The sequence below is a fragment of the Ambystoma mexicanum genome, chromosome 9, assembly GCF_040938575.1.
Source record: "Ambystoma mexicanum isolate Mex_15411 chromosome 9, UKY_AmexF1_1, whole genome shotgun sequence".
NCBI lineage: Eukaryota > Metazoa > Chordata > Amphibia > Caudata > Ambystomatidae > Ambystoma > Ambystoma mexicanum.
The window spans coordinates 1116462393-1116486732 of NC_090931.1; the positions used below are offsets into that span (position 1 = coordinate 1116462393).

Below are 24340 nucleotides of genomic sequence, written 5' to 3' on the forward strand. Positions count from 1 at the left end.
CAATGCAGAAACTGAAGCCTGTACAATAATACAGACCCCTCAGTATTGTACAGAGGAAGTTTTGGAAAGGATCTTTGCATCTACCTCAGAACATTCTCTACAAACAGATTGTGGCATCGGCCAAGCTTGTAAGAAAGCAACTTTGTGTTATGTGGCTGAAATGCCCATCCCCCAACACTATGTACCTGAAAGAAGAATGGCGATCAGAGTTTGCACAGGAAATCGCCCAACTTCCAACATGGCAACAACGACGAAGCCTCAGAGGTCGGCTTAACTGTTTCGCAGGTCCTTGGAGTAAAGACACAGCAAAGTCTTACGGAAATAAAAAGCCTGATAAAACTAATATAATGGCATTGGTTGAAAACCAGTGGGAAATTAAAATGGTGAAGATTGCATCTATCCCCCGATCTGATAACGTTACTCCTTAGACCCTACCACTACACAAGGAGGAAGCATCTGTTGTGCACAATGAAGAATTACTCAATTGACAATTATTGGTGAATCCCTCTGAGTGACCAATTCCTAGAGGTCACTCAGAAAGTCTCCTGCTTGTGTGGCAAGCATTTAAATGTATGCAAAAGAACAATACTCCAACATGAATTTAAGTTGGATACTGGCTACAACATGGCACACCCCCAAGCCAACTAATGACTTTCACAGAAAATAATAACCCACTTTAGGAATCATTGTGTAGGCATGTGGAAATGCAGAAAGAATACCTCATCATTCCTGTGACACATAGTCATGTAACATAGATGCAGCTTTTCACACCTGCCCAGATCTACTGGTTGATGGCAGGTTACATTTTGCTGCATTAACTCAAGGTTAACCAAAGCTCTGGTTGTATACACAAAAACCTCAGGTCACACTGGCTAACCCCAAGAGGAATTCTTCCCCTCTCAGCCATCACACTTTTTCCTCATGATCCCCTATTGACTTAGACACAGATCTTTGAATATCCCCCCTACATAGCCACTTCCATTCCATTTAATGTATTGTTGTTCATTGTTCCTACTACATGGTCTTAGCATTGCAATTTCACCAAGTTCTTAATCCACATATTCCTAAATATGCAGGGCGTTTTGAGCCAGTAAGGCATACACGTCATGCCAATATCTTATAGCAGAATATATTCAATCAAATGTGTCCCCTTTCATAATCCTACGCAGGATGTTAGTCATAACTTCTTGTGTCATTGGTAATGTTTAGGAGTCGCTTAGGTTTTTATTTCTAAGAGCATGGGTGCCATGGCAACCTAGCATCAAGTGTCCTAAACGCCCAATTCTCGCCCCGTGAAAGAGCCTGCATTGTCCATTTATCATGGGGGGTTCCTGCCAGGTTCCAGTCACTTGGAGAGTAGAAAGTGAACTAAATTTAGAAACAAAGATAATCCCTTCTGCTGTTCTGACTAGAGAATTCATCCGGGTGTCCTTGTATGCTGGCATAAAAGGAATATGTGCAGATAGCAGTTTTTTGGTTGCAAGATTAACTTTATTCTCCTCACTGGCTACCACATCAATTGATTTTATCCCAGGTTTTCTGATATCCTGCCTGTGTTACTCATTAAATCATAATTCAAGCAAGCAGGCTAATATCTGGATTCCTTAATAAGTTTGCCGATCGAAGTGTTGGCTATAGCAGTTTCAGAACTAGCATGGTATATTTGATACAAGAAAGCCTTGCGGGTGGCTTTTAGTATTTTGTTGGCCAATAGCAGACGTCTCTTAATTAACGGAAAGGGTACCGAGATTAAACCTAACTCTGCCCTGAGGTATTCTACAGGCAGTCTTTTGGCACTGTCAAAAATGCTCTTGGTGCACAACAAACACAGATGTTTTAATGGGGTTAAACCCCTTATCTCAGATCCATACAGCAGTCTGAACCATTTTTATTTTGTAGAAAACGAAGAGGGACTGCTTCTGAAAGTTATAAATGAAACCAAAGGTTGTTTCATCTTGATCCTAATAATAAAAACAGTAACCTTTTGAAAGATCATCTCTGTCTTCATTTTCTATTAGACTGAGAACACTGTGCAGTTTTTACTAAATAATATGTGTTTGCTTCCCATTCATGCTTTCAGATCATTTACAAGATGGAATTCCAGAAAGCCAAGGCAAAGGGCTACACCTCAATCCATGACACGCCACTGCTCCTCCACATGCGCAAGGTCAAAGATAAAATAAGTGAGGTAAGTCAAGAACTTTCCTGAGAAATCAAGTTATGATATCTATTATTCTGGCCTAGCTTGTATGATATGATATGATATTTTATTTGTATCCCGCTCGTACACAAGTGTTTCAGAGCGCAATGTACCTCTCATCTATTTATTACTCAAGCGTGTCAAGTCCGGTGCGCGGATGCGTCTCACACGGGACATCAAGTATTTGCAAAGACCAAACATCCTTGACTTGTATAAGCTTTGATGAAGTATTTAAGGAGACATTGCCTCTAATTAAGCTACAGCACTGAGCAAAGATTTTGAGCAAAAATGGGGGACCGTTGGTGAAAAAGTGCTTTTCTTTGCCTAGTTTATAGTTGAAATCCTTTGATAAAATCTTTGCAACGTGACTGTGGTGTGCATCCATGTTTCATGTTTACTGTGTCACGCTCATTGGATCGTTCTTCTTTATTTGCAGCTCAAATACAAAGAACTTTATGAAAAGAGCAAGGGCAATTGCAACCTGATCGCCGATGCTGTTGAGATCAAGACTGCAAAGGAGGCCTACAAGTCCATCAGCAATGTAAGTTGCGGCGGCGCAAGGGCTTTCCTGTTCAACATTTGAACTAGGGTTTGGTTAGGGTTCTCTTAAGCCTTCCTAAGACTCGAACTGTCTCATATAGAAAATCATTGATAGGTTCAATGGTGTAGGGCGCAGTGCAGGCCCCACTAATTGGAACGCGTCTAAAATGGGAAAGCTCAGAGAGGAAATCCCCCTAGACGCAAGTGCTCATTGCCGCTAATTTCATACTGTCCAGTCATCCATTGGCCTCACACAGTGATTGGGCGCATGCAGAGATTGGCCATGTGTATTCATAAGAGCAAGTCTGTGTATCATCTAGGAAATCCCTGCAGAGTAAAAGGAGTGGCCGTGTACCGAAAAGGAGGGCCATCAAGGACTGAAATGAACAGTGAGTAAGGGGCCTTTACCAACAAGGGGTGTCAGGAGACAGTTGTCCTTGAAATCCCATCTTCTTTCAAATAAACAAGGTCACCTGCACCCCTTGACTGCCCCTCCCTTTTCACCATGGAAGCCCTGAAAAAGCATGATTTATCAAATCTTGATTGCCTAATGTAGGCCTGTGGATGTAATAAATGGTACCTGCAGTGTACAAGAATTGAACTTAATAAAAGTTCCACATACCGGTAGTTACCCACCTTTTTACGAGTGTACACAATTTTGGCACACTCAGTATTTCATCTTCATTGTCAAAGAGCGTTTAACCATAGACCGTGTTTTACTGCCAGAGTGTTTGAAATAATCTCTGCTGCACATCCATACACTATACCAGGCAGATTTGAGAAGGCCGCATGCATCTTCATGCGAAGTGAAGGACCAATACGCAAAAATGTGAGACTGGGCTCAAACAATTCCTACGGTATTAGTCTGTTCACTGACTATCTCCAACAGAGAAGGTCCTACAGAAAAGCCTTCCTGAGAAACAATAATCATTCACAACCAGGCTGTGTTCATTGCTAAAGGAGATCCCAGTAAGTCAGTGTTTCATCTTGAAAAGAGCCTGTGGGCACATGTACAGGTGTGGCTCAATCCAAACTAAGCATCTGTGGGTGAGGGGTAAAGCCCTTCTGAGCAGCTGGAGGAGGAGCTAAACACTCAGAAGATGCGTCGGAGGCAATAAAGCCTAACTGGCCACGATGGGCTGGATGGAAAGCCCTTACACACCAGAAGAGGGAAATTAAAGCCCGGCTGAAGTAGGAGTGGAGCCCAGCAAAGCCTCTCTGTGCCAGATAAAGACCTATTATGAGGGCAGAGGCGAAGCTCAAGTCTCATCATTGGTTCCATGTGATAAATCGGCAGATGGCCAACTTTTTTTTTCCTGACCCCTAAAATACTTTCCTCAAATGTTCTAGGAGGGATATGATTGTATATTATAAACTCCAATCCTAGAATATTTGGGGAAAGTGTTTGATTTTACTGAGGGTGCATTTTTGGGGGAAATGACACGCCCTGGCAGCGATTTCCCAGGCGACTTTATCACGGGACACCTTACTATTAATCGGTGAGAGGGCGGGACTAAAGGAAAAACGGAAGCTATAGGTGAAGCCCCCACCAAACATCTGACTATGTGTGTACTGCCGCCTCACAACTGTTGTTGTTTAATATGAGTCATTTGGGGGATAGCATGTACCCTGCACCAAATTAGTACACACCGCCGAAGGACCTTTGAAATCACATCTCTGACTCCCTTTGCAGCACTGATGTTGTGCGTGGTTCATATATCAGCATTAGGAATACAATGTTTCCAGATGAATAGTGATCAGCAGAGAGCATACACCACAAAGTACCGATTGTTCTTTCACTGGCAAAGTGGCCATGTTTGAAGAACGATAATGCTGCAATTGACATTTAAAATATTTGTGAGTTGGAACTCAGGAAATTGTTATTATGGCAAGAAAATGTATTTGTTAGAAATTTCATTTTAATAATTGTATAGCTTTATTGTTGATATAGGGTTATTGCCAACTAGTGGTGTTACCATGTGGTATGCCATTAAAGGGTGCAAGCGCGGCACATTTCAGAGTATACTTGCCATAAGTTCATGCTGCGAGTTGCAGACACGAGGGCTTCAGTGCTTGCAAAGTCGATGGATCGGAGGGCGGGTTTCGAGAGGGTAAATTCTCCATAGCGATGTGCGTAAAATTCACACTGCCCATGCGTCCCAAGGCCTCGCGGTTGGTTGCGGCCCCTTCTCTCTCCTTGGTTGTACTTAAGCGAGGAGAGCGATGGGGAAGCCAGAGCATAGCCACCCCTGCCTGGTCAGCCCCATAGGCCCATGCCACACGGGGGCATTAGCGGTGCAGGACACAGGATACTCCCAAATCATGTCCTTTGCGGTCAATTTACGAAGGACCGTGGCACTGCGATAGTTGTATGACTCATATGCTTCCAATATAGGAAGGTTTTAATGACTATTTCTTTCTTTCAACAGCTGGATTACAGGAAGAAATACGAAGCGAATAAAGCTCACTGGCAGTGGACGGTGGACCGGCCGGACTTTGTACACAACGCGAAGACGTCTCTGCAGCAGAGTGATGTATGTGATATAAAAAAGAGTAGCGACTAGAAGCCAAGCACTGTCCCACCATGTGCATATTAATATTAAGTGTTTCTTGTAGTTCTCATTCACTAATTAGCACCTGCATGTCCCCCGGGATGAATGCTCATGGTTTCCAGCCTTTGTTGTGGGGGCAGCAGACACAGCCCTTGAGTTTTTCTAAAGTGTGTTGATATCATAGCATGGCTTGACTGTATCAGCTGCACATTTAGTTGCTCGTGGAGCTTTACACCTTCATAGCCTGGTGGCGGACCTAGTCATACACATGATTCGCCACCAAGAGTTCTCCCGCATTGTGCTACTGTAACCTTCCAAGGGATCCCTGGCATCTGCAATCGATCCTTCGGGGGCAACCCGAGCAGGGTCATGCCACACAATTCCATTGACACTTTCAATCAAAGTGAATATGCCCTTTTCTTTACAACACGTTTTATTGGGAAATGAAGCTGTAAAGAATGCCCAACTCAATGCATCTTGCTACCGGAAGAACATTCTCCATTTTGTAATAGTAATGCAGGATACACATTAATAAATGCAGTTGAATGTCATGCATAGTTAAGGTGTATATGTCGACCTGACTTGTATTCTCCTCTGCTTTAGTACGATTACAAGCTGGACAGGGAGTGGCTGAAGGGATGCAAGCTCTCTATCACGGATGACAAAGACATGGTCTTGGCGATGAGGAATGCAGAAATGAACAGTAATGTGAGTATCCCGGAAGAGACTTCCTGTGTCTGAAGTGCACTCTGCTTATAGGATGGCCACTATAGACATATACATAAGATCTGCTCTCTGTGTTTTAGCACATTTAAGATGTGTATCGCTATGTGTCAGGGGTGGTGACGTAAGTCATCAGATGTCTACACAATCCTTTTTCCTAAATGTTCCTAAACTAAGCCTATTTATGTCATGCTTCCCCAAAGCCCATCGCAAATCCCCATGAAGATTTGCAACTCCTCAGATTCAAACGTTCAATCTGTAAGTCTCGGGAGGATAGCTCAGTGGCAAAGTGCTCGCCTTGGACGTACAACGAAACCGAGCAACGCAGGTTCGATCCCTGGGTCCGCGCTTAGAAACCTCTCGGTATTAAGCGTTATAAATAACCTATAATATTCATAAATGCCTATTTTGTGCCCGTTCACAAAAGGAGCGCATTCGAGCACTGGCATATAGGGCGCTTGGTGGAATGCATGGCTTTGGCCATCAATGATTTGCATATTGGATATAAACGTGGACACCCCCCATGTACCACGCAGCTTTATGTCTGCTAGCCCTCCAATCACAACCATACTAATCACTGCAGAGCCATTTCGAGATGACATCTGTATGCCCTGTCACATGCCCCCCTCCTCCGTCCAGACCAGAAGCTCTGCCACTAGCCCTCCACTGAGAGCTAGCAGAACACGCGCTCTCCCCACCCAAGTGTCACCTCCACGAAGCACATAAAATCATTCTGCCTCAGAAGACTCTGGTAAGGCTGGCATGCCCCCATCAGCGCCTCGGGTTCGCACCTGCCTCTCCCTCTACCCCCAAAATGAAAGACGTGTGCTATTAAACACCACTTTACATTACACTCAGAAATCAGGCAGACATGCGCCATAGTGGGGAAGGCAGAAAAATGCAATCTCAAGTGGGTGAGGGCCAGAGGCCTGGGCCCCTAAGCAGGGCCCCTGAGTCGCAGACATGTATGTGTGTAATGATTTCACACCTGGTATGCATTGCTACCCCCCGGAATGACATGAATCAGCGTCCGCCAGGAGAGTGCACTCTCATCAGTGGGATGGCTGTGTAGTGCATGGTCAACGCTGGCGGCGTTTCCGCCTACTCTCTCCACCTTTGCTATAGTGTGTGGGTGAGAGAGGGTGAGGGTGAGAGAGAGAGAGAGAGAGAGAGAGAGAGAGAGTGTGTGTGTGTGTGTGTGTGCTGATGTGCACTCTGCAAAACTGCGGAGCTCGTGCATGCACCTCGAAATATACGAATCAACTCGTCAATCCAAATTAGACAGAGACAATCAAAAGATAGCCTGTCCATAAAGTCAGGACAGAAAAGCAAACGATCCCACAAGGCAGTGAACCTGCACATATATACATATGAGAGGTTGCAAAACTCTACTATCTTTTAGTAACCAGCAAATAATGTGCAATGGAAATGCTGGCCCAATGGCACATGGGAACCTGAATACAACCAGCTAAGGGCAGACACTGTTGCACGCACCGCACTGTCACCTCTCCTTGTATCAATGCCGCTGCACTGTCACTTCTACAGGTGCCAATGACACTGCACTGTCACTTCTCCATATATCAATGACACTGCACTGTCACTTCTCCATGTGTCAATGAGACTGCACTGTCACTTCTACAGGTGTCAATTACACTGCACTGTCACTTCTACAGGTGTCAATGGCACTGCACTGTCGCCTCTCCATGTGTCAATGACACTGCACTGTCACTTCTCCATATATCAATGACACTGCACTGTCACCTCTCCATGTATCAATGAGACTGCACTGTTACTTCTACAGGTGTCAATGACACCACGTCACCTCTCCAAGTATCAATGACACTGCACTGTCACTTCTCCATGTATCAATGGCACTACACTGTCACTTCTCCATGTATCAATGAGACTGCACTGTCACTTCTCCATGTATCAATGACACCGCACTGTCACTTCGCCATGTATCAATTACACTGCACTGTCACTTCTACAGGCGTCAATGACACTGCACTGTCACCTCTCCATGTATCAATAAGACTGCACTGTCACTTCTACAGGTGTCAATGACACCACATGTCACCCCTCCAAGTATCAATGACACTGCACTGTCACTTCTCCATTTAACAATGACACTGCACTGTCACCTCTCCATGTATCAATGAGAGTGCACTGTCACTTCTCCATGTATCAATGGCACTGCACTGTCACTTCTCCATGTATCAATGAGACTGCACTGTCACTTCTCTATGTATCAATGAAACTGCACTGTCACTTCTACATGTATCAATGACATTGCAATGTCGCTTCTCCATGTGTCAATTACACTGCACTGTCACTTCTCTATGTATCAATGGTCGCGTCCGAACTTACCTCTTGATAAAGTAGGGGAGCTCAGCCACTGCTTTTAGCAGAATTAAGAAATGCCACACTACTTTTCCATGGTCTCCCTACCCAACACTAAGTGTGCCTCCTGTCTAAATACAATTGCCTAACTGCGTCCCTTGTTTTTAAAGGTGAAATACAAAAAACGCTACGAGAAGGGCACCTACCAAGGAGACTTCGGGGTCGTCTCGGACACTCCTCAGATTCTACACGCCAAGTCGATGGGCAACCTTGTGTCAGAGGTAACAAAATGGCTGCCCTTGCTGCATGCTTCAAATGCGACGGCCGCTATTCAGTGTTGGGTGACTGTTGAAAGTTGCGAGCTAAAAGTTTTACAGCCTTCCCGGGGACCCAACATTCACAGTAAAAAGAAGGATACATTTGGGAAGAATTTGAAATGGCTCCTAAACTCGTTTTTTAAGCATGATATTGTGGGCTTCGTAAGTAGAGCAAAGGCCCTGCATGAGCCTTAAACTGGACTTGAAGCCTGAACCCCCAATGAATTAGTAAAGGCTTAAAGGGTATCTCTGCATTGCAGTCTTCAGAACCAGTTTATGAAGTAGCATAGTCTGAAAAAGTGGGTTGTGTTATTTTCATTAAAGTCCAAAGGAGGATGAACGATCTCCTCTGGTTTCCCTGGTGTATGCGTAGCCTGTGACTGATGCTATAATGCATTGCCATGTGCTTAGCACCAATAATAAATAAGAATAATAAATATGTTTAAGGATAATCTTGACTCCTTCTTTCAGCCCACCCCACCCAGAGGTAGATAGCCCCCCATGCCCACAGAGGCTGATAATGGCTCTCTAAGACCAATGCGGCGGGGGACGAGTCAGTGACAGGTCAGGGTAGACTGACATGTTAAACACTCTCATCCAACATTGCTGGTCTGGAGAGTAACTGTCCCTAAGAGACCAGCCAGCCTTTGCCGGTCTATTTGAAATTGTTATATGTGAATTCGTACATATGTCTAGGTGGAACCCTTTGCCCCTAGTACCACCGGGGCCATCTAAAACAGACCTTGCAGGCATCTGTAAGTGTCTGAACAAATGTGACACTCCCATGTGCAAAGAGGGAGAACTCACAGCTAGGGGGCCATGTACTACAGAAACTTTGCATCAGCACAAGGAAAAACATATGCTTGCAATGCAGGCGTACACCAGGACAAAGAGCTCGTGCAAACATTTCCCTGGTGCACACATGTTTTTGAAGTGATATGTTCATGGCCCTGGGAAAAGGTTTACCCCGCTGCTTTTTGCACTTGCACCAGAGCCAGGCTTCTGCACTACTTCCTTCAGCGTGCACTAAGTGGCAAAGTATCCAGGGGAGTGAAGCGCTGACTTATAAACACCAAGAGGACTGGATATCCGTTATGGCTAACCTGCTAAAACCATGTCTGCACTTCTTTCCAGAATAAATACAAGGAGGACAGCAAGAAACAGCTGCAAGTTGGCACCTTTAAGACCCTGCCGGAGACGCGTGACACAGTCCATGTCAAGGAGGTGACCAAGAATGTCAGTGGGGTAAGTGCTCATGGATCAGAGACGTCATTACGTCAATTTGAACAAGAGGCGCAGCATGCCAATTAGCAAGGCGGCATAATGCATTCTGGGTATGCAAGAGAAGCCCCTACACCTCATAGGTTTACCCTTTTAAATGACAATGGGCCTCATTATGATACTGGCAGTAGCCGTGCCGGTATAATTTTTTTCCGGCGCCCGCAAATGGGCAATTACCGGGTCATTACGGCCTTGCCGGACCCGGTAATTTCCCATTCGCGGGTACCGGAAAATATTCTTCCCCATTCCCATTTGAGCCCCATAAGGCTCAATGGGCATGGGGAAGCCGGATGCACCGTCACCATTCGTGAATGGTGCCGGTGCATCCGACATGCTCTGCTCGCGGGGGTGCCGGTATTCACGCCAGGTTAGTCCTAGTGGGCGAAAAGGCAACCGCAAGCAGAAATCATAGTTTTCCAGTCCGGTAGTAACGGCGCCGGTAGCTTACCGGCACCGTTACTACCGTAAAATGCAAGTATACATTTAAAGTGTATTGAAGAGTGAAATGTACATCCATTCTTCTAGCCGTCTCTTAGCGGTTCCCCCTACTTACCTCTGTGTCTCCATATCTGTCTATCCGTGTAGCCATCTAGTCATCTGGCCAGCTATCTGCATTGCCATCTCTCTCAATGTCATCCCTCTGTCGGCAAGACTCTCTCTTTCTCTAACTCTATCAGGTAGTCTGCACCGATCAGTCTGTCCATCTGTCCGTGGAGGAGAACAGTGACTATGTTCATTATATTTAGAGTCTTTAGATGGTTAATGGCTTAAGAATTGTAAAGCAATTTTCCAATCAGGGGAATTTATACTTTCTTGTAGAAAACTGACTCTCGGTCAATGGGCTTTGGCAAAGAGGCTGTACCACCCTGTTTATAAACCCGAAGCTTTCGGGTGGGTGAAGTGGCATTTGGCGGCTAATTGGGAAATTCTGTATGCCTATGTATATCGGTTTTTTTATTGAGGGGGGCAGAAGTTGTGTTGTTGAGCTCCAAGGAAAGGTCACATACCATCAAGGCCAGCTTACTGATTTGACTGGTTTGAAACCCGGACTCCATCCAAACCCTTAGCGGGACAGCATGCACCTGATGGCACGGTATCTTGGGAGCCAGAGAGCCGTCTGCATGCATTGGTCAGAATCGAGGTCCGCAAAAAGACTGTGGCAGGAAAAGAAGGAAGGTTGACTGCTGGAAGTAGGCACTGCCTAGTGGTCAGATCTGACCCTGCAACTATTCACAATTCACCTGATGTCGCTCACTCTCATCCTCAGTGGCACTGCCAGGCCAACAGAACACGAAACACCCAGGCACACCTTGGCCACGAGCGAGAAGTGCAGTCTTTAGACACCTTTTTTTTAAACATTGGCTTGGATCCTGCTTCACATAGAAATAATTTAAAACAATCTGTAACGCATACGCTATACCACGCTGCACTGTGCAAAACCAGACACCAGCGTGAGAGTGACTCCTCCAGCAGAGCCGCTCTCACCAAGGTCAAACCTATTGAATAAGTATATTTGAAACAAAACTAGTAATTACTGATGGAGGTATAGATTTTACACTGAGTTAATTTCAGTATTTTGACATTGACATTCATTTCTTCTTTTTCGTGCCAAGTGCCTATTTACTGTTCAGCGCTTTATTTATTTTATTTAGTTATTTTTATGTTTATTTATTTAGTTATTTTTGCATTTATTTCAGCGCACAAAGCCCCGAGGCATCTAGGCGCTAGTTACAAAAAGTGCATTAAATGTAAGGATCACAATAGGTCAGCGTGAACATACTGGCACAACCTCACCTCATGGTGCGGGGGGGGGGCTGCTTCCAGCATGCAGGTAGGCATAAGTAAGAAATTACATTCCAGTACAGGCTGCCTGTGCCATAGTAGGTGAGTTGCAGGATATTCCATTTGCAGCGCAGGGCTGAGTTACTCATAATAGGTAAGACGCAGGATATTCCATTTGCAGCGCAAGGCTGAGTTACTCATAATAGGTAAGACGCAGGATATTCCATTTTCAGTGCCAGGTTGGGTTACTCATAATAGGTAAGACGCAGGATATTCCATTTGCAGCGCAAGGCTGAGTTACTCATAATAGGTAAGACGCAGGATATTCCATTTTCAGTGCCAGGTTGGGTTACTCATAATAGGTAAGACGCAGGATATTCCATTTGCAGCGCAAGGCTGAGTTACTCATAATAGGTAAGACGCAGGATATTCCATTTGCAGCGCAGGGCTGAGTTACTCATAATAGGTAAGACGCAGGATATTCCATTTGCAGCGCAGGGCTGAGTTACTCATAATAGGTAAGACGCAGGATATTCCATTTTCAGTGCCAGGTTGGGTTACTCATAATAGGTAAGACGCAGGATATTCCATTTTCAGTGCCAGGTTGGGTTACTCATAATAGGTAAGACGCAGGATATTCCATTTGCAGCGCAGGGATGAGTTACTCATAATAGGTAAGACGCAGGATATTCCATTTGCAGCGCCAGGTTGAGTTACTCATAATAGGTAAGACGCAGGATATTCCATTTGCAGCGCCAGGCTGAGTTACTCATAATATGTAAGACACAGGATATTGCATTTGCAGCGCAGGGCTGAGTTACTCATAATAGGTAAGACGCAGGATATTCCATTTTCAGCACCAGGCTGAGTTACTCATAATAGGTAAGACGCAGGATATTCCATTTGCAGCGCAAGGCTGAGTTACTCATAATAGGTAGGACGCAGGATATTCCATTTGCAGCGCAGGGCTGAGTTACTCATAATAGGTAAGACGCAGGATATTCCATTTGCAGCGCAGGGCTGAGTTACTCATAATAGGTAAGACGCAGGATATTCCATTTGCAGCGCCAGGCTGAGTTACTCATAATAGGTAAGACGCAGGATATTCCATTTTCAGTGCCAGGTTGGGTTACTCATAATAGGTAAGACGCAGGATATTCCATTTTCAGTGCCAGGTTGGGTTACTCATAATAGGTAAGACGCAGGATATTCCATTTGCAGCGCAGGGATGAGTTACTCATAATAGGTAAGACGCAGGATATTCCATTTGCAGCGCCAGGTTGAGTTACTCATAATAGGTAAGACGCAGGATATTCCATTTGCAGCGCCAGGCTGAGTTACTCATAATATGTAAGACACAGGATATTGCATTTGCAGCGCAGGGCTGAGTTACTCATAATAGGTAAGACGCAGGATATTCCATTTTCAGCACCAGGCTGAGTTACTCATAATAGGTAAGACGCAGGATATTCCATTTGCAGCGCAGGGCTGAGTTACTCATAATAGGTAATGCGCAGGATATTCCATTTGCAGCGCAGGGATGAGTTACTCATAATAGTTAAGACGCAGGATATTGCAGCTCCAGGCTGAGTTACTCATAATAGGTAAGACGCAGGATATTCCATTTGCAGCTCCAGGCTGAGTTACTCATAATAGGTAAGACGCAGGATATTCCATTTTCAGTGCAGGTCTGAGTTAGTTACAATAGGTAAGACGCAGGATATTCCATTTGCAGTGCAGGACTGAGTTAGTTACAATAGGTAAGATGCAGGATATTCCATTTGCAGCGCAGGGCTGAGTTACTCATAATAGGTAAGACGCAGGATATTCCATTTGCAGCGCAGGGCTGAGTTACTCATAATAGGTAAGACGCAGGATATTCCATTTGCAGCGCCAGGCTGAGTTCCTCATAATAGGTAAGACGCAGGATATTCCATTTTCAGTGCCAGGTTGGGTTACTCATAATAGGTAAGACGCAGGATATTCCATTTTCAGTGCCAGGTTGGGTTACTCATAATAGGTAAGACGCAGGATATTCCATTTGCAGCGCAGGGATGAGTTACTCATAATAGGTAAGACGCAGGATATTCCATTTGCAGCTCCAGGCTTAGTTACTCATAATAGGTAAGACGCAGGATATTCCATTTGCAGCGCCAGGCTGAGTTACTCATAATATGTAAGACACAGGATATTGCATTTGCAGCGCAGGGCTGAGTTACTCATAATAGTTAAGACACAGGATATTCCATTTGCAGCGCCAGTCTGAGTTACTCATAATAGGTAAGACGCAGGATATTCCATTTTCAGTGCCAGGTTGGGTTACTCATAATAGGTAAGACGCAGTATATTCCATTTGCAGTGCAGGGCTGAGTTAGTTACAATAGGTAAGACGCAGGATATTCCATTTGCAGCGCAGGGCTGAGTTACTCATAATAGGTAAGACGCAGGATATTCCATTTGCAGCGCAGGGCTGAGTTACTCATAATAGGTAAGACGCAGGATATTCCATTTGCAGCGCCAGGCTGAGTTACTCATAATAGGTAAGACGCAGGATATTCAATTTTCAGTGCCAGGTTGGGTTACTCATAATAGGTAAGACGCAGGATATTCCATTTTCAGTGCCAGGTTGGGTTACTCATAATAGGTAAGACGCAGGATATTCCATTTGCAGCGCAGGGATGAGTTACTCATAATAGGTAAGACGCAGGATATTCCATTTGCAGCTCCAGGCTTAGTTACTCATAATAGGTAAGACGCAGGATATTCCATTTGCAGCGCCAGGTTGAGTTACTCATAATAGGTAAGACGCAGGATATTCCATTTGCAGCGCCAGGCTGAGTTACTCATAATATGTAAGACACAGGATATTGCATTTGCAGCGGAGGGCTGAGTTACTCGTAATAGTTAAGACACAGGATATTCCATTTGCAGCGCCAGGCTGAGTTACTCATAATAGGTAAGACGCAGGATATTCCATTTTCAGTGCCAGGTTGGGTTACTCATAATAGGTAAGACGCAGGATATTCCATTTGCAGTGCAGGGCAGAGTTAGTTACAATAGGTAAGACGCAGGATATTCCATTTGCAGCGCAGGGCTGAGTTACTCATAATAGGTAAGACGCAGGATATTCCATTTGCAGCGCAGGGCTGAGTTACTCATAATAGGTAAGACGCAGGATATTCCATTTGCAGCGCCAGGCTGAGTTACTCATAATAGGTAAGACGCAGGATATTCCATTTTCAGTGCCAGGTTGGGTTACTCATAATAGGTAAGACGCAGGATATTCCATTTGCAGCGCAGGGCTGAGTTACTCATAATAGGTAAGACGCAGGATATTCCATTTGCAGCGCAGGGCTGAGTTACTCATAATAGGTAAGACGCAGGATATTCCATTTCCAGCACCAGGCTGAGTTACTCATAATAGGCAAGACGCAGGATATTCCATTTACCAGCGCAGGGATGAGTTACTCATAATAGTTAAGACGCAGGATATTCCATTTGTAGCACCAGGTTGAGTTAGTAATAATAGGTAAGATGCAGGATAATCCATTTGCAGCGCCAGGCTGAGTTACTCATAATATGTAAGACGCAGGATATTCCATTTGCAGCACCAGGTTGAGTTAGTAATAATAGGTAAGACGCAGGATATTCCATTTGCAGCACCAGGTTGAGTTAGTAATAATAGGTAAGATGCAGGATATTCCATTTGCAGCACCAGGTTGAGTTAGTAATAATAGGTAAAATGCAGGATATTCCATTTGCAGCGCTGGGCTGAGTAATCATAATAGGTCAAACCCAGGATATTCCATTTGCACCGCCAGGCTCAGTTACTCATAATAGGTAAAACGCAGGATATTCCATTTGCAGCGCCAGGTTGAGTTAGTAATAATAGGTAAGATGCAGGATATTCCATTTTCAGCGCCAGGTTGAGTTAGTAATAATAGGTAAGATGCAGGATATTCCATTTGCAGCGCCAGGCTGAGTTACTCATAATATGAAAGACGCAGGATATTCCATTTGCAGCGCCAGGCTGAGTTACTCATAATATGTAAGATGCAGGATATTCCATTTTCAGCGCCAGGTTGAGTTAGTAATAATAGGTAAGATGCAGGATATTCCATTTGCAGCACCAGGTTGAGTTAGTAATAATAGGTAAAATGCAGGATATTCCATTTGCAGCGCTGGGCTGAGTAATCATAATAGGTAAGACGCAGGATATTCCATTTGCACCGCCAGGTTCAGTTACTCATAATAGGTAAGACACAGGATATTCCATTTGCAGCGCAGGGCTGAGTTACTCATAATAGGTAAGACGCAGGATATTCCATTTTCAGCACCAGGCTGAGTTACTCATAATAGGTAAGACGCAGGATATTCCATTTGCAGCGCCAGGCTTAGTTACTCATAATAGGTAAGACGCAGGATATTCCATTTGCAGCGCCAGGCTGAGTTACTCATAATATGTAAGACACAGGATACTGCATTTGCAGCGCAGGGCTGAGTTACTCATAATAGGTAAGACGCAGGATATTCCATGTTCAGTGCCAGGTTGGGTTACTCATAATAGGTAAGACGCAGGATATTCCATTTGCAGTGCAGGACTGAGTTAGTTACAATAGGTAAGATGCAGGATATTCCATTTGCAGCGCAGGGCTGAGTTACTCATAATAGGTAAGACGCAGGATATTCCATTTGCAGCGCAGGGATGAGTTACTCATAATAGGTAAGACGCAGGATATTCCATTTGCAGCGCCAGGCTGAGTTACTCATAATAGGTAAGACGCAGGATATCCATTTTCAGTGCCAGGTTGGGCTACTCATAATAGGTAAGACGCAGGATATTCCATTTTCAGTGCCAGGTTGGGTTACTCATAATAGGTAAGATGCAGGATATTCCATTTGCAGCGCAGGGCTGAGTTACTCATAATAGGTAAGACGCAGGATATTCCATTTGCAGCGCAGGGCTGAGTTACTCATAATAGGTAAGACGCAGGATATTCCATTTGCAGCGCCAGGCTGAGTTACTCATAATAGGCAAGACGCAGGATATTCCATTTGCAGTGCAGGGCTGAGTTAGTTACAATAGATAAGACGCAGGATATTCCATTTGCAGTGCCAGGCTGAGTTACTCATAATAGGTAAGACGCAGGATATTCCATTTTCAGCACCAGGCTGAGTTAATCGTAATAGGTAAGACTCAGGATATTCCATTTTCAGCGCCAGGTTGAGTTACTCATAATAGGTAAGACGCAGGATATTCCATTTGCAGCGCAGGGATGAGTTACTCATAATAGTTAAGACGCAGGATATTCCATTTGCAGCGCCAGGCTTAGTTACTCATAATAGGTAAGATGCAGGATATTCCATTTGCAGCACCAGGCTCAGTTACTCATAATAGGTAAGACGCAGGATATTCCATTGGCAGCACCAGGCTCAGTTACTCATAATATGTAAGATGCAGGATATTCCATTTTCAGCACCAGGCTGAGTTACTCATAATATGTAAGATGCAGGATATTCCATTTTCAGCACCAGGTTGAGTTAGTAATAATAGGTAAGATGCAGGATATTCCATTTGCAGCACCAGGTTGAGTTAGTAATAATAGGTAAAATGCAGGATATTCCATTTGCAGCGCTGGGCTGAGTAATCATGATAGGTAAGACCCAGGATATTCCGTTTGCACCGCCAGGCTCAGTTACTCATAATAGGTAAAACGCAGGATATTCCATTTGCAGCGCCAGGTTGAGTTAGTAATAATAGGTAAGATGCAGGATATTCCATTTTCAGCGCCAGGTTGAGTTAGTAATAATAGGTAAGATGCAGGATATTTTTTTTTTTTATTTTTATACTTTCTTTTAACCTAAAAGGTTTTTAAAAGGTTTTGAGCTCGATTTTGCAGTTTTGCAGTTTACTCTACACGTCTTCTTTGGTTGTAGTCGTGAGTATTGTGTCCAAGATTTTGGCGGTTGCAGTAACCCATGTAGTACGCCCGCCTCCGATTAGCCTGGCCCACCAGATCTCTTCGTCAAAGATATGAGCCGCTGCTAGCGTCGTCTTCAGGTAAGAATTTCTTATAGACTCTACGCCTGGACAAGTTAGGAGTAAGTGTCTTGTGGTTTCTGTCACCACTGGATCTGTGCAGAATCTGCATTTGTTTGTTGTTGCTAGGCCTCTTATCTTGAGAATTTCATTAGTATGGAGTAAATTCAGACGAGCTCTTAGAAAAGTGTTCCTTAATTTACGATCAGGGTATCTTTTCACGAAGGGTTGAAGTTCGTGTAGTTTGAAGGTCATGAGTGGTAAGTCGGCCACCAGTTTGTAAGAACCTGCTTGCTCCAAGGTGTTGACCCAGTCAAGTTCGTTTAATTTCTTTTGAATTTTCATTGGGTTTTCCACCAGATCTTTTTTTGAGCAATTAATTTCGTCTAGTTTTGCTTCTTGATCCTTGTACCACTGGGTCAGGACGGCGGAGTAACCACTTTCAGCTTCTGCATCTATCGCTTCTAGTAGTTTCGAGCGTTTTTCAAGGAGTAATTTTCTGAAAAGCATCATGGTGTTCCTTTCTACTACTGCTGTCAACGAAAGCTGGCTCATTTCGCGTCTTATCAATACCAGAGGAGTAGAACTCGGTAGGTTTAAGACTTCTCTCCAATATTGGCTTTCCAACATGGGCCAGATTTTTTTTGGGAGGCCAGGCATAGCTTCAACTCCATACACAAGTGTGGGTGTGACCTTCATTTTGTAGAATTCTATGACTGGTATAAGCGAAAAACGCCCAAATTTCTTATCTATTGCTTTTGCTTGAGATATTAAACTCTTTGTTTTCCTCAAAAGATGTTTTTGCATGGCGTTTTCCTTTGGCGTGTTATCCACCATGATACCCAGGTACTTGAATTCTGTCACCTTCTCGATTAATTCTCCTTCCACAGTCCATGTGAAAAGATCACTTTTTGTTTTTCCTTTGCCAAAGAACAGAATCTTGGTCTTTGGCTTATTTATCTCCAAGCCATTTGCGGCGATATATGCAGCAAAGTTTGTCAGTTGTCTTTGCAGCCCTATTGCTGTCTGGTCTGCTATTATGATATCGTCCGCATATAAGATTCTTGAGATTTTCGTGTTTCCAATTTGTGGAGGGAAGGAACGAACCGTGAGCTCCGCTTCTTTATAGTCCCCTATAAAGGTCAAGAAGAGCGCCGGGGCCAACGGGCATCCTTGTTTGACTCCTCGGTTTGTAGGGATCTCATCAGAGAGTTTTCCTTGGTGGTCAAGCCTCACTTGGATTCTAGTGGCTGTGTGGAGGGCTATGAGTGGTTGTAGTATGCTTTCTGGACACTTCCAGGTCCTTAGCTTTTCCCAAAGCCTTGATCTATTTACCTGGTCGAACGCTTGGCTAAGATCGACGAAAGCCATGTAAGTTCGTGGGCCTCCGGCAAGCGACTTACTTTTTAAGATGTTAACCGTGAGAATGTTGATGGTTGTTCCTACATTCTTTTTGAACCCAGATTGGAACGGGTCGTTGCAAGGCGCGTTCTCGGCCCATTTTTGGAAGTGTTTAAGGAGTAGAGATCCATAGACCTTGCCGATCACATTTAGCAAGGCGATAGGTCGAAAATTTCTGGGGTCGTCTCTCACCCCCTTCTTGAAGATGGGGACGATCACTGCATTAGTCCAGGATTTTGGTAGAGCTTTCACTGTGGTCACTCTTCGAATGACTGCACTTATAAACTTTGACCAGACCTCCGGATGTTCTTTTAGGTGCACGTTGGTCAGGCCGTCCGGCCCAGGCGCTCTTGAGTTTTTCAACCTTTTCAAGATGTATAGGATATCTTCTACATCATGGAGCTCCACCCACGAAGATTGATTTTGTTCCTGGATAGTGATGTTATTAGCAGCGACGTCAAAGAAGAGATTTTCAAAATGGATTTTCCACTTTGTTTCCGAGATGCCATTGATCAGGGCATCTGAGTTGATTTGATCAGTTGCGTTTATCAGAGCCCAGAAATCTCGAGGGTTTTTGGAGGACACGCACCGTAGCATGTCTTCTGAGTCCTTTTGATACATGATATGTCGGCGCTCTATCAGCCAGGACTTGTAGGCCTTTAATTCACAAGTCCAATCTTGTTTATCAGTATTTGAACCGGATTTCATGTATCTTCTCTTTAACTTTCTAAGTTTGCGTCTTCTGATGACCAGCGTTTGGTCATACGTGTGTGTTGACTTGTTTGTTGATGTGCTGTTTTTAATTTTTGGTTTCGTGAAGACGTTTAGCAGGTCACTGTAATCCGGTTGTGCAAGGGCACCTTCCAACGGGTCTCGCTTTATGTAGTTAGTTGTTAAGCAGATGACGTTTTTTTGACTCAAAGCGAGACGAGTTCCTTTAGGGTTCGTTTTGAGCTTTAGAGCGCACATTGTTTTTTCGGTTACAGTGACTGGCCAAGTTAGGGATAGCAGATTGTGATCACTCGCCTTAGTTTTTTGAATGTCAAATGAAGCGATGATAGGCAAAAGTGTGGAGGAAGCGTAGATGTAATCAATTGTGGCCGTAACGTTTCTACCTTCCCATGTTGGAGGCAGGTTTATCGTGTGAATTGACGTGGCCACGTTTTCAAGATTTTTTGATTTCATCAAAGCTGTCCATTTTTCACCTCTCAGTTCAGCCTTTGTTCTCGCCTTACCTGAGAGTTTCTTAGCACATACGGCGTTTAAATCCCCGCAGATAAGCAGATGGACCTCAGAGTATTCAATGTAAGCCTTATCGATTTCTTTTTCTACTGAGTCCAGAAAGTCTTTGTCCGAAATGGCATCCGGATTCCAGTACAAGTTTATGATAATCAGGGATGTTATCACTGATTTGGCCGTTATAGTGTTCCAGTAGTTCCATTTTATCTGTACTGAGATCATGAGTAATGATGACGTTAGGATGTTTAGTAGTTCCATTCCTTTTCCATTTCTAATTGCGATTAACAACCCCGAGTAGGGTCTCCCCTTTGGTCCCTTTTTTGCTGTTTCAAAGGCTATGTCATATCCGTCTAAGGTGGGCTTTGTAGTTAGCCAGGTCTCCTGTAGACACAGGATATCGAAGGAAGGCAATTCAACATCACTCTGTGCTGTAAGGTGCTTAAATCCACGGGTGTTCCACGAGCCTAGTTTGGCTCGTTTGATGTTTGTTCCTCGTGTTTGGTCGTCGTAGAGCTTTGTGGAAGCGAGTTGCTATTTCTTTTGTGTGGTCAGGGCTTTGGGAAGCCAGGCCCAGAGATTTTGCAAAGGATTTGGTTTTTCTTTGTCTTTTCCGTCTTTTTGCGATGTTTCCACAATCTGCGTACATGTTCTTTTGATTTGAATCGGTGGACCTCTTGGATTTCTTTCATATTTCGTTATAGACTCATTCAATCTTCCTTTGTCGGAGGTTTTAGGTGTTCGAGATGTTTCCGGTTTTCTTGTGGCTTCTGGCCGAGGACTTCTCTTATCCACACTAAATGTCTTCTCTGTGTCCAGCGGTAGGGGTTTTATGTTGTTTTTCTGCCCCAGTACTTGTTTTTGCATCTTCTTTTCACAGGATCTAGAGACTTTAGAGGAGTCTGTTCTTGTCCTTGAGTTACGGTAGGAGGAGATGGCTTTCCAGCGTTCAGGATTGTGTGTAACTCTGTTTGATTCGGTTTCGATTAGGTCATATCCTAATTTCATTAACTGTTTTAAGGATTCACGTAGCTTCTGTTTCACTGATGTTGATGAGATGAATAAGTATGCAGTTGCTTGACGACCTTCGTGTATTGGTTCCACTAGTAACAGGTCTCTTGATTCCACCGATCTCAATTTAGGGATACTATGGAGCAGCTCCATTACCGTTCTTCTGTTGAGGATTACATACTCTCGACAATTTCCAATTTGTTCCAATTTAAAGGCGGGAGCACCCCTCCTCGCATCAGGTTTTGATTTGGGCGTGATCCCACTATCCTCCTGGTCTCTTTCCTTTCTGTTTGGTCTTACGTGTTCTTGACTGTATTCCCGTCTATCCTTTTTCCTATATCCGTCATTTGTTTGCTTGCTTTTTCCCATTTCCTTATGTACGGAATTTGCCCCGATGTCACTATCTGGTTTTGACATTTTAATGAGGCTTGACTGTTGCAATCTTTGGTTTGTGTTTTTTTCGTCCTTATCCGGCGATCTGTCCAGGCCCCAGTTTGCCTTACGAGTCAGCTTCTTACAACGATCTTCTAATGTGACGAAAAAGTAATCTCCTGTGTCTTTTGGGGCTTGGTCCGAGATTACTGTTGGTTGGTGTTCCCGTGGTGTTTTTCTTATCGTTTGACACACCACAAGATCAGATGCAGGTTTTTCACAAAGGTGGTTTAAATTTTCGAGGACCTCTTCCATCAGAAGGTCTTCTGTAGATTTAGAGGTGTTTGAAGACACCGACGTCTCTATTAGGTCAATACACACTGGAGTCTGGGCCACCTGGTTTGTTGGCGTTGAACAGTTTAAGTTTGATTCTGAACTTATTCCATCTTTCTGAGGCTTCGTTCTATCCTTGAAACTTTTTTCCTCCACCGGTAGGCAGAAGACCAGTTGCCTCACGCTGTTAGTGGCTGAGGCGTTTGTCGATCTATAGTCCTTGAAGATGGGAAAATCTTTGTTTATCGTAGATTTTAAAGTTTTTGTTGAAAGAGACTCTTGATCAAGGCCCGTTGTGTGATCTTTTTTCTCATTTAAACTGGTTTGAAGATCCTTCTGTCCCTGGCGAGCCCCAGTAGTGCTTTTTTGTTCCGTGTCGCACCGCGACAAGTGGAGGTGATTTGCCTTGTTTGTCGGAAGCCGAACGTTCGTGTTTAGCGTTTTTTCCGACATTTCGATGGTCTTAAGTTCGTTCGATGATAAGAGAGTCTTGTTATGCGCTATATGCATAGTTTGTGACCCCCTTTCGTTGGTTCCATTTGCGCAAGATTTTGCGTTTTCCTCTGGCGATGTTGATCGGTGCTGGACGGTGCAGGCCTTTGTTTTTTCTTTTTCTGCTGCAGTGACATAACCCTCCAAGAACATAAACTTTGCGTGCATAGTTGTCAATAGGGAGCTGTGATCCTTTAAGGAATCATTTATGGCCTCGTACAATTTTGTGAAGGGCGCCATGGCCACTGCAACTGCACACATCAGCGTTACCATGTCCGGTTTTTTTTCAGATGTTTCCTCTAGCATCGAGTTTTGGCAGGGGCTTCCTTCCCTTTCTTTTGCAGGTGTTTTAATTTTCGGTATATATCTGTCTTCAGCCATTGAGGTATCCACTTCGGATATCAAACTTGCAACAATAATGTCGTCGTTTGTCACGAGGCTCTCGTTGTTTGTCTCCTCATTATCTTTTTCATTTTGCACTTCATTTGTTATGGCTATGTGTGCTTCAGTACTGTCCATCAAAACCTCATTTTCTGGGTTTGCTAAGGGAGTTTCATCCAATCGATGTTCCGTCCCAGTTTTGTTTGAGAGTTCTTGTTCTTCGATTTTATCCATTTGGTCGGGGGTTGGATTACTTTTAGCCTCTAGGTTAGACCCCCTTACGACTGGAATTGTGCTAGGTGTCTCGAGCAACAGATCGTCTGAACTGTATACAATTTCCAGCATGTCGCTATCACTTATTTCACAGATGCTCTCAAATTTTCTCTTGCAATGTTTCCCAAAAAATTCCACTAAGTTTTGTGTTTTCTGGATTGCACTTCTTGTCTGTAGTCTTCAAGGATCGCTTTATGGTCCGTTTTGCTCTCCGTTTATCAGTGTTGTTCTCGTCAGCTCCTTTAAACCTTCGTAGCCGGGCTGGTTTTGCGGTTTTACTGGTGTCCGCTAGTAAGTTTTTTTCCATGTTATTTTGGGCTGTTTTCAATTTTTTGGGGAGTGGACCATCTTCTATTTGGGCTATCGATGGTCTTGAAGACGGCTGTTGGCTCAAGTCATCCCTGGCTTTATTTTGGCATTTTTCGTTTGGGCCAGGTGTTTCGCCTGGTATGTCGGGAGGCGGGGGGCGGATTTCCACTTCCACCTCCACCGGTATGTTTCTTGTTTTGGCCCCAAAGTCAAAAGCTTCATCCGAGTCCCTCGATAATTTACGAGCTTCACAAACCCCACGAGGCTTACCCCTTGGGAAGCCCTCCTGGGCGTCCACCCCTGGGGATTCAGCAGCACTCTCCAACATCTTTGGCCCATGGGTCTCCACCAGAGGGCACACAGCTATCTCTCGATCCCAAGCAGTCGCTTGGCTCTCGTCTTTTCTCGCTTGCTCCCGCACATCCGCCCCTCCCATCTCCCCCGGAGCCGATACCGACCATCCTCCGATGGGCGGCAAAGGATCCGCGGTCGACCGGGGGCCGCTCTGCGTATGAGAGGCGATATCCGCGCCATTTCCCACCGGCGAGTCGATGTCTCTCGTGCGTGAAGAGCGCTCCTCGCCCTTTGACGCCCTTGCCGCTTCACTCAGCCGTCCAGAAGCCTGCACGTCGGAAGGGTCATAGATATCTTCCAGTACAGGCAAGTTGTAATTTCTGTGCTCCGTCTGACGATGTCCGGCCAGTGTGACCAGGATTGTCTCTCCCCTTAGATCCTCGCCTCTGTCACTAATAATATT

General features: G+C 44.5%; 1 protein-coding gene across 30 annotated transcripts in view; it reads left to right on the forward strand.

Annotated features, from left to right (window-relative positions):
- NEB (nebulin) overlaps positions 1-24340 on the forward strand; it is a 359744-nt gene that overhangs the window by 270321 nt on the left and 65083 nt on the right. For all 30 annotated transcript variants that reach the window (XM_069616457.1, XM_069616464.1, XM_069616462.1 and 27 more), the window contains 6 exons: positions 2081-2188; positions 2637-2741; positions 5170-5274; positions 5896-6000; positions 8526-8636; positions 9807-9917. In XM_069616457.1, the coding sequence (XP_069472558.1) occupies positions 2081-2188; positions 2637-2741; positions 5170-5274; positions 5896-6000; positions 8526-8636; positions 9807-9917 (645 nt within the window). The remainder of the gene's footprint in view (positions 1-2080; positions 2189-2636; positions 2742-5169; positions 5275-5895; positions 6001-8525; positions 8637-9806; positions 9918-24340) is intronic.